The sequence below is a fragment of the Bombyx mori genome, chromosome 8 (genome assembly GCF_030269925.1).
Source record: "Bombyx mori chromosome 8, ASM3026992v2".
Classification (NCBI taxonomy): Eukaryota; Metazoa; Arthropoda; class Insecta; order Lepidoptera; family Bombycidae; genus Bombyx; species Bombyx mori.
In genome coordinates this window covers 15,459,966-15,471,214 of record NC_085114.1, presented here as the reverse complement: position 1 = coordinate 15,471,214, position 11,249 = coordinate 15,459,966, and the positions used below count along the sequence as shown (strand labels likewise).

The following is an 11,249-nucleotide window of genomic DNA, read 5'->3' as shown; positions in this document are numbered from 1 at the left end:
ATTCGTCGAACTCTGCAAAGAGTTCGACGTGCAACCTAACCCATGCATCAGCCCGCTATGTTTTTCATCGGATCTTCTCAGCAGGTCGCGATTCCGATCCGGTAGTAGATTCATTCGCAATCTCGCCGAGATCTTAGAACTTATATCTCAAGGTAGGTGGCGCATTTAAGTTGTAGATGTCTATGGGCTCCAGTTATCACTTAACAGCAGGTGGGCTGTGAGCTCGTCCACCCATCTAAGCAATAAAAAAAATAAAAAAGAAAACCTGTCAACTACTGAAAATAAAAAGTGTCAACTACTAAATATATTTGTTTTCACTAGGTGTCAACTACTAGCATAGTATCTTTATTTTATTAAAAAATAACATAAACATACACATTAGTTTTATTGCTACAATTCTTGTCACATTCTGGAAGGGGAATAACTTGCGCAACTACTACTAATTAGAAGTTCCTTCTAATATGGTTCCATACCAAACTATGTCAATAAACATACTAATAAATCCTTAAGGTGTCATCTACTGGGTATTTTACCCTACACCAAAATAACATTTTTTACAATTTTCGTCTGCCGGTCTGTCACTGTTCACTGACAGGTAGCTGATGATATAAGGAGTAACTTAGGCTACTTTTTTAGACTAGCTTCGCCTCGCGGCGTCACCCGCGGTACGACAATAACCGCGGGATACATCGCGGGATTCAGCTATCAATAATAAAATTTAATGTTTCCGAAGCGAAGCGAGGGCGGGTCGCTAGTTTTGCAATAAAAATACGATATTCAATGACTATTGTACATTTATTTATATTATCAACTTCCAGATTTAGGTTTTTTGGTTAATTTAATCTTTTTATTCTTTTTAAATTTTTTCCTTTTATTCTCCTTCTCGCTCGTACTTCTGCGAGCGCCATTTTCTTTTGTTCCATCAATTTTCCTTTGCTTCTTGTGTTTACCGTTCTTTATCTTCTCTGTATCTTTTGAATTTACATTAGAATCCTTTCCTTCTTCTAATTTCCTTCTGTAAAATATAAAATATTCATTGTTATGGTTTCACGTGTCCACTTGTCGTATTGTGATAGAGATTGTCACAGATGCTTCTAACATTTACGTGCGATTGAGTACAGTGACGTCACAAAACAATAATAATAATAATAATAACTGGGAATTAATCACGCAAGTTTATACGGCCCTTAATTAGTATTCGCAAATAGAGTAAAAAAACCTGCTGGTCATACGAATGTTAGTCTGATGTGAGAATCGAACCCACGACCCTCAGTACGGCTGTCCGGGACACAAAGTACTGCTCCACCGAGTCAGTACAAAATGTAATATCGATTGTTTAATAATGAACAGTAGGAAAATTTGAAAAATATGAAAAATGATAAAATTATAATTTGCGTAGGTAATTACTGGTGGTGGGACCTCTTGTGAGTCCGCATGGGTAGGTTCCACCGCCCTGCCTATTTCTGCCGTGAAGCAGTAATGCGTTTCGGTTTGAAGGGTGGGACAGCCGTTGTAACTATACTGAGACCTTCGAACTCATATCTCAAGGTGGGTGGCGCATTTATGTTGTAGGTGTCTATGGGCTCCAGTAACCACTTAACACCAGGTGGGCTGTGAGCTCGTCCACCCATCTAAGCAATAAAATATATATATACATATAAATAAAATTGGAGTGTCTGTTTGCAATATTGAAATAGCCGAATTTTTACTACATGCATATGAATATGTATACACTAAAATAACATTTTTTGCAATTTTCGTCTGTCTGTCTGTTTGTTCTAATCTCTAGAACGACTGGATCGATTTTGACGAGACTTTCACTGATAGGTAGCTGATGATATAAGGAGTAACTTAGGCTTAACTTATAGATTAGCTTCACCCCGCGGCTCACCCGCAGTACGACAATAACCGCGGGTAACACCGCGGGACTCAGCTAGTATGTTATAAGCGCGGTTTGCTTGAGGTGTTCCCCCCGGTTACCGTTCTCGTCGAACCCGTCGCTTGCGACGAAGGGCTCGCTGATATAACCTCTCAAGGCTATCAGCTTAGGTAGGGAAAAAAAAGGTGTTCTCCACTGAACCCTCACACACTCACTTGACCGGCTTCTCTAGTATAGTGGATATTTTATCTCGATGCGGAGCCTTCTTGAGCAGCCGTTTTCGCTTGTTGGAGTCTTGCTTCAGCCTCAGCATGTACTCCGGGACCTCGCAGCCGGACTGCTTCATCACCGACGCGATGCTGCGGGGGAAAACGTGACAGATGGTATGAGATAGCAGGAAAGACACATCCAATATCTCCTCTAGTATTTACCGTCAGCGATCTATGAGTACTGTAATGGCATAACGGCCTGACAGTTGTAGGGTGTCTTGTGAGTCCGCATGGGTAGGTACCACCACTCTGCCTATTTCTGCTGACTGAACTGATGTCTCAAGATGGCGACGTTTGTTGATGTCCATGGGCCCCGGTAACCACTGAACCCCAATGAGCCTTTACAACGTTCAACCCTATAAGCAACTAGCGGCCCGCTCCGGCTCCGCTCGGGACTTTAACAAAACTTCAACGATATTTGAAGTTGTTTTAGTTTTTTTAATAAAAGAACACTTATTGCAGCATAACTATAATAGTTAGATATATGCTGCCGGGACACTTTTTGTAAATAATAATGTGCTCTACAAAGTCGTAGTACATTATTTTAATTTATCATCAGTAGTTTTCGCAGGGCACGCGACGCAATGAATATTTTAGGTAATTTTTTTACACATTGGGTTACATTATTGGAGTTTTCGTAAGGATCCCTAATTTTTTTCAAAAAATATTATAGCCTATGTCACTCGGGAATAGTGTAGCTTCCAAACAGTGAAAGAATTTTTCAAATCGGTTCAGTAGTTTCGAAGCCAAATTCAAAACAAACAAACAAATCTTTCTTCTTTATAATATTAGTATAGAAGTATAGATAACAAAAGTCGTTAAGGTCGTCCCCGGCTCGTCGTTGCTGACTCGATTAAGTCCAGTCGATTCTTCTCAATACGAACCTCCTCAAGTTGACGACGTCGTCCTGCGTGAAGAACGTCACAGCCCTCCCCCTGTGACCGGCCCGGCCCGCACGCCCGATCCTGCAACCAACGACATTGTTATGTAGTTCTCGAAGTTGAACTTCTTAAGACGCGCGTCGGAACACAGTTTATAGTCATAGATATCGATGCTTGAAAGGCAAACGTGACTAAGCGACAATGCGTGAACTTTACAGTAGACTAATTCAAAGTTGAAATACCTGAAAAAAAAATCTATTTTAACGAATCTAGCTGTAGGATTGAAATGATTTTAATAGAACTAGAAATATATATTTTTTGCGCATCGAATATGGTTATTGCCTATCATTTATTTACAAAACAGTTATTGTCGCTTAGTCACGTTTGCTTTCAAGCGTCGATATAATTAATTGTTAAGATTGTTCATCAAGATTTTAGGACAGTTTTGTTCAAGTATAAGACGCGACGTCATATGGCGTGAGGTGACGTTAGTCTGGCTATAAATATTGGGTATGATTAGTTTGTCAACAATTCAATTACCCCAAAGAAGTATAACTTCTTGAATACAAAGTGAAAGCTGCAACCCTTCTCAAGAGATTCGAAGTCTTAGTACTCCTGTGTAATGGCTTCTTCGGCTAGAACAAGCTGGAACGCAACTCACCTGTGTACGTAAGATATAGCTGAGGGTGGGAAGTCGTAGTTGATGACCAGATTCACTCCCCGGAAGTCGATCCCGCGGCCCATCAGTTCGGTGCTGATCAGGACCCATATACGTCCCACGCGGAAGCTGCGGACCACGTTGTCTCGCTGAAAGAAATATTATTATTCCATTAAAAACCCATTCAATAATAATTATTTACATTGAAACCATTTCTAATAACAAAGAATAAATACCTCTCATTGGAGATGATCACCTCTCCAATGAGAGGTATTTATTCTTTGTCAATCCGTTTACAGCCAGTTTTTAGCCCGTGGCAGTAATTCTAAAAAATTTCAACAATCTATACGATAGTGGAAATCACATCAATTACACAAATTTCAAGATACGTTTTGGAATTAACATATGTGCAACGATTTTGCTGAATTACCGCTTACATTTTTACCGAATGAATACGCAGGTAAGTGATATATCTTTATAATATCATTTATTTCTGAATTAATTTTGTCTTAATACATTTGAATATTGTATTGCCAAGATGAAATTTAAAAATACTTATTTTAAGAAGAAAGAATGAATATTTAAAAAAATCCAAGGGGTCAGTTTTTGGGAATTGGCGGTAATTCTTTTTGACGTTCAACAAGTGTGTACTTTCATCTATGTTAAATAACTTATTTTGATTTGATTTGATTTGAAGATTTAGCCTTATAGTTTTGCCGTGTAAAAAACTAAGAAAGACTGATTTTAAAATATTAAAAGCTAGGATTTATAGGCTACATTTCCTTTGCTTGTCTTAACAAAACAAAGAAACTAGCAGTGTGGGTTGGGTGTGGGTTCCTCGCCCGTACCTGAGCCTGAGTCCTGTCTGCGTGTATGACGTCCACGTTGATGCCGTCATATATGAGTTCCTTGAACAATTGTTTCGCGCGATCTTTACTTTGTACGAAGACTGGAAACAAAATATTTAAACCGTACTTTAAAAATAATAATAACTAATTTAATTTATTCTTGTTTCGGCACAGGGAACTGGTACCAATACATCCTCTATAGAAATGAACATTTGTTGAACATTTTACTTGTTTATTGAAAATTATTTTTTTTTCCCTACCTATACTGATAGCCTTGAGAGGCTATTTCAGCTTCGCTCTAACGTGTAGGTGAGCTCACGGGGCTCAAGCCAGAGTGTTGCTAACACTGGCCCTAGCAAGAGCAGTGCTTGGCAGAATCTACCACCGGATCGGAAACGCGACCCACTGAGAAGATCCGGCGAGAAACTCAGTGGGCTGTCTGTGTCTATGGGTTAATCGGCGAGGACGGTGACCGGTGCTTGAGGTACCTAAAGTACCGTTAATGGATCGGGGGCTTCATTCAGTAGCAGCATTAATTAGAAAGGTTTTTATTACAGTACGCACTACAGATGGCGCTTGGAGACTTTCAGCTAATGTATTTCATATACAAGAATTGTACATGTAACCTAGTTCATATACACGACCCACTGAGTTTCTCTCCGGATCTTCCCAGTGGTAGATTCTGAGATAGAATCACTGCTCTTGCTAGTTCAAATTCTCTCAGTTTGATTCCGACTTCCGACTACCCACTAAGCTACCAGCGAATAGGTAGGGAAGCTCGGTACCTTTCGACATATAGGCAGCGGCTTGGCTCTGCCCTGGAATTGCTGAAGTCATTGGGCGACGGTAACCACTCACCATCAGGTGGTTCGTATGCTCGTCTGCCTACAAAGGCAATTAAAAAAAATGTTGTCAAATATGGATACCACTTTTTAGGAATGAAATAATTATTAGTTTCTTCATATATTCTTAATACAATTTTGTTCCTGTCTTAGAGCTAAACGAACACTTGTTTTGCCGAAGATATTGACAGTATGATGGTAGTCACCAAGCAGACCCGGTGGCCTGAGATGGCACTGCTAGATGCAGTCCAATTCACTTGTTTTACGAAATGTACGTGACCCACCTAGTACGGGGGGCTTGAGTCCTTGCTGCACGAGCTGCCGGAACGCCACCAGCTTGCCATCCTCGTTGCCGCAGTACAGCAGCTGCTGCTCCACCAGGCTCGTCGCAGCGTTCCTGGAACGTAACGAGACCTGAAGACTTGTGGGTTTGCGGTAAAGGCGAGCCCATTGAGTTTCTCGCCGGATTCGCTCAATGTATTGCTTGTGTTCCGAAGGTACATTTTTTTTCTTAGTTGGGTGGACGATCTCACACCTAGCCCACCCGGTGTTAACTGGTTACTGGAGCCCATAGACATCTACAACGCAATAGCCGCCACCCACCTTGAGATATAAGTTCTAAGGTCTCAGTATAGCTACAACGGCTGCCCCACCCTTCAAACCGAAACGCATTATTGCTTCACGGCAGAAATAGGCAGGGCGGTGGTACCTATCCGTGCGGACTCACAAGAGGTCCTACCACCAGCAAAAAGCATTCTGGGAAGCCCTGCTCTTGTTGGGGCTAATGTTAACAAGTTCTCTCAGGTTGAGCCCGTGAGCTCACCTACACCCGTCTGGACGTAGTTGGAATAGTAGTAAAAAAAAAGTAAAGGAGCTTTCAAAGCTTCCCACCGCCCGCGCACCTGTGTCCCACGGTGACGTTGACGAGCCCGCGCAGGTGGCGGCGGCTCCAGCGGGCGACGGGCGGCGTGTGCGTGGCGCTGAACATGGCGATGAGGCGTTTCGGTCCACAGCGGCACATTATCTGCTCCAGCTGCTGCCTGAAGTCGGATTCCTGCTCTGAGGAGCCCTCGAACAGCTTGTCGGCCTCGTCGATTATAAGCCAGCGTACTCTGGTGAGAGGAAAATAATTAGTTAGATTTTAAACTGTCATATGGTATTTATTTGGGAAGATAACTTCAAAATATTATGAAAACCGTCATATCTTAGCAGATCATATGTCCGTATCGAGTGCTGATTGTGAGTTCAGTAACGACTTCCTGGATAAAACAATTACATAACGTAACAAGAATTAAACTGGCACAACGACTGTCATCTATTACAGCAGCAGTTACCAATGGGACGTCAACTCTGACCAGGTTGCTGCCACCAATCTTGTTGTTACCAAGGATGTTACTTCAGTTGTTGATGTCTATGAACTAACGTCTGTTGGTTACATGTTCCTTTTCATTGATATGTATCACATTTAGCAACTAACAGCAAGGATTTTGTTGTGACATACAAGACAAGAATAAATACTGCAAGACCCGAACACACAAAGATCCTTAATTAACACCAGGCCAGTGCGGGGTCACCACAACAAAGAAGTCTATCAAAATTGAGTATATGTATGAAACTCACTTCTCTAAAGAAATATTAACTTGATCTTGATTCAGTAGATAGCAGAGTCGATTTGGTGTACTTATAACTATATCTGTAATTAGACAAAGTTCAATTTTAAACACAATTAAAAAGAATTATTTCTGTAATCTGACGAAGCATGTTGTGGATAATAACATGTACTTTTAGGTTAGGAATATTGTGTTCTTTTTTTTATAATAAATAAATTTTTTTGACTGTCATTAAAAAGAATATTCTGCACATATGAGTTGACAGGCCACCTCATGTCAAGTAGTTACCCGAGCCCAAAGACATCTCGTCCTCTGGTATTAAAACTGTATAATCTCGAAACTTACTAATTTTACAGGAGTGTTTTAAAAGTTTAACATGACGTGATATTTTTAATATTAATCATTTTTGCAACATTTATTTTTTACCAGTTACACTATCTGTCTTTTATAGTAGTCAAAACATAAGAAAACTAAAAAAAAAAAAACGAAAACAAAACTACGCTCTTTTGACAGTATTTATGAGAAAAATACTGGTGTTACCAAATGATTCCGCATATTAACTCAATTTTGAATATTTTTGGAAATTGTACACATTTAATGCAAAAAGGTGATCTGTGTCTGAAATCCATTAGGTGTATAATGGCTTACACACCCATGCAGCGTCACAAGACACTTGACCACTAGTAAAAATTAGTAACACTGACCGCTTTTCCGGAAGGTAGCTTCGCGTTCTTTAACTTTACTTTCTTTCAAATTCTTCACAACTGTAACTCTAAGTTGAGTTGAGGCACTCAGCCGTAGGGCCTCCCTGTATATTTGATGAGCCAGTTCCCTAGTAGGGCACAGTATTAGGGCTCTAGGACCGCCTTGGTGCGTTCCTAATGTATGAAGGAGGGGTACGATAAACGCGGCAGTTTTACCCGACCCCGTAGGAGCGCATGCTACTATTTGACGGTCCTGAAAACAATATTTTGTTAACAATCAATTACTCAAATCAATGAAAAGTTTTTGATTTTGATAAAAGAAATGGAGTTTTGCATTCTGTTTTAAAGAGCGAGATGGTCACTGTACAATACAAGGGAGATTTGGACCTCACGCCTCAAGGTAAGTGACAGCATTTCATTCTAATGTGTATGTGCTGCGATAACCACTTATCACCAGGTGGAATGTGAATTATTTAAATAAGTTTCATTACTCTCCAGGTCACTAAGGTTTATTTTTTGCTTTATAGTAGAAACTTTGAAAATGTTATTCATGATACATTTTCAAGTTTAGTTTATTTTTTAGTAAGCCTCCATTGGTTTTGCTATGATCTATTTAAGGCAAACTATCTGTTAAACACAAAATACCTACCTCCAACATGCAAGCCATTGCTTGACGTTGAACTGGAGTGGGTTCACTGTATCCACACTGGGTGACTGTATCAACAAGAGCCTGTGGAACATTGTAACGGACAGTCAAGTCCGAAAAGTCTTTTAGTGCTGGTGGTATGTGTCGGCCGACTGCTTTGATACCATGTTCATTACGAAAACGATTTTCCTGCAATCAAACAAATGAAATCCATGATAGCTTCAATATTATAACAATATATCTTACTATAATCCCATTCCCCGAATGTGTTGTACCTATAACGAACTGGCAAGGTCGTCACCTGAGTTACATATTTTTACTTGTAGGTTAGTTACGTTTAGAAAAATGTTCAAGGGCATCCTCCACGTTATTAATAGGTAGGTTAATGTAATTGTTTAATATAGTATATTGTGAATAAAATTTTTTTCCCTTACATTATACGTTAGATTAATTTTCGTTATCGTGTTGTTTTGTAGTAATTGTAAGGAACGTTGTTGTACAAATTCAGCACTGTATGTCTTGTTTTGTCGTGCGCACATAACTTATGCTGCAAGCCAGATTTTGTTTCTTTTTATTTGTGTGTTTTTATGTATCTTTGGCTTGTGATGTGTATTGTGAGCCTAATAAAATAAATAAATAAAATAAATAAATAAATATTAGTGTCTTAGAAAATAATAATTAATATCACCTTATTTTGTGCACTATACAGGAAACAAATGAAACTCAGCCGTTGATTAACTATTTTGTTTTAAATTTGAGAATTTATTTGAAACCTTGAATCTCATATTGAACAAACAATCTAGAGCACATAAAGTTATCATATATAGTGTATTAGTAAGGGTATTTGTTTTCCTTTTAATAAAAAGAATAACAGATTGTTTAAAAATAGACACACAGTGAACTGACTTGTTATCCAACATGTTTGCTTAAGTTCATAATTCACTAAATAAAATTAGTAAACATAATGTCATACAAGATCTTTTTTTTTAAAAGAAATGAAAATTTTTACTGCTAATATCTTAGATTTCATTTATCAATTACAAACCTCCTCTTGTAACAGTTTCTTCTTTAAATCTTCGGTTATTTCCTTCTTTTTCTTTCCCCGCTTTTTTTTACCAACTTTAACACCATCAACTAGCTCCAATTCTTCTTCCTCGCTTCCAGAACTTGGTTGGGAGTTTTCCAAATCATTCTCAATTTCCGCAACATCTTCAAAGTCGCTCAATTCTTCCTTCTTGATTTCAATTTCTTGTTTTAAGGTCTCCTGTTTAGTTTTCTGTTGCTGTTTAGGTATTTAAATATTATTAGACAATTGGTTGTTTACATAACGTGGTCAATGAATAATTACATTAAGATACCATAAGGCATAAATCAAAATTGTATTCGTGCATGATAATTAATAATTTGGATTGAAATTGAATTGGATTGTAGTTTAAAACATCGATTGATTGTATGACAATACTAGGATCTTCATATTGCTTGAAATTCATTAGTGACACGATTGGTCTTAACTAAAATATACTGTAAACATTTTGGAATCTTAATTTTAGTGTTTTTTTACTTTTTCTATTTAGAATAATTTGATTATAACCATAAACTTAGCTTGAAAGTCAAAAGTACCACATTTGTAGAACATGATTTACCTTAAATTAACGAAATATACGCTAGAGTTTAATAAAATCTAGAAATTATATTATATTTTCTAGAGAACGCTGTTTAGGCTAGATTAAGTAAAAACCAGGGATTTCACGTTGTAAACATAACTAAGAGGTTATATTGACTTACATTGTTTTTAACACCCAACACAGGTTTTTTAAATGACAATCCTTTCGTTAATTTCTTGAATATATCGTATGCGTCCATTTTATTAACTTAATAATATTATTATGTAGATTTAATGATTTAGTTTGTTTAGAAACATAGCGTGTTGATGTTGAAAGACATGACGTTTTGTCTACAATAATAGTTTTGTTATAGAGATTTTATGACCTGGTAACTGAGACCTTTAGGTCATGTCTTATTTTTAATTATATTCATATTTTTATGAAATATGATAATATGGAGTGAAATGAAATGAGGATGAATAATTTCAGACATTAATCAACTGAGATCAGATGAGGCGATATGGATGATATGGGATAACGTCCACAATTAATAGTAGGTAGGTACCTAAGTGTTTTATTATCTATGTTTTATAATAACATTAAATTATTCGGACTTTTTGGCGGAAACGCGGGGAGTGAAGTTGTGTGATTTGTTTTATTTTGTCTATTCAGTGTTTCTTCAGATTTAAATGTGTAGTAAAGGTGGTTTATTAACTGTTTAATATCTGTAAAAGTGCACAAATGTGGGAAAATGAAACACAGCCGCTGGATATAACTTATCTGGATCCTCCAAAAAGTCCAGTGAAAAAATCTCAGTAAATGACCTCCATTTTACTGAGATTATATTTCATCCCATATCATATCTCATTTCATTTCATTTCACTCTATATTATCATTTTTCATAAAAATAAGAATATAAATTAAAATAAGACATGGTTTCAGTTACCAGGTCATAAAACCCCTTTAAAAAAATGATTCGTTTTTTTCAAGCAAAAGAAACTACGCCAACCAGCGAATTATTTTTGACAAAATCTGAAATAATATTTGTCGTGTACCAAATGTAATGGACCGCCCAAATTTAAAAGAATTATATATAATATGGTATAAAGTATTTGTTATAGTATGAAGTAGATTTATGATCAGACTGCACCGGACGTGTCAGGTAAGATAATACGAAATAACTTATGGGAATTATTGAGGCGTTACTTGAGTATGCGAATTCAACTAACTAATGCAAAACTAATTTAGGAAACTCCTAACTAGTATGTCAGTATTACATTCGCTTTGTCAAAATCGTATGGATTCTTT

The 11,249-nt window shown here is 37.6% G+C and overlaps 1 protein-coding gene across 1 annotated transcript; it reads right to left on the bottom strand.

Moving 5' to 3' along the window:
* Nucleotides 1-776: 776 nt before the first annotated feature.
* On the bottom strand, nt 777-10,409 carry LOC101739012 (DEAD box protein 52 homolog). The gene is made up of 12 exons (XM_004923612.4): nt 10,123-10,409; nt 9,383-9,619; nt 8,341-8,526; nt 7,692-7,944; nt 6,998-7,070; nt 6,280-6,489; nt 5,662-5,774; nt 4,536-4,636; nt 3,691-3,836; nt 3,033-3,113; nt 2,095-2,238; nt 777-1,015 (listed from the first exon to the last, which is right to left on the bottom strand). Exons 1-12 carry the CDS (start codon nt 10,198-10,200, stop codon nt 808-810), a joined length of 1,830 nt encoding a protein of 609 aa, XP_004923669.2. The 5' UTR covers nt 10,201-10,409; the 3' UTR covers nt 777-807.
* Nucleotides 10,410-11,249: the final 840 nt, after the last annotated feature.

Coding starts and splice junctions, on each gene's coding strand:
- LOC101739012 (XM_004923612.4), bottom strand. CDS start 10,200: ATGGACGCATACGATATATTCAAGAAATTAACGAAAGGATTGTCATTT. Junction 8,527..9,382: donor AGAAACTGTTACAAGAGGAG/GTTTGTAATTGA, acceptor GTTTGATTGCAG/GAAAATCGTTTTCGTAATGA. Junction 4,637..5,661: donor ACTCAAGCCCCCCGTACTAG/GTGGGTCACGTA, acceptor TTTTGTTTCCAG/TCTTCGTACAAAGTAAAGAT.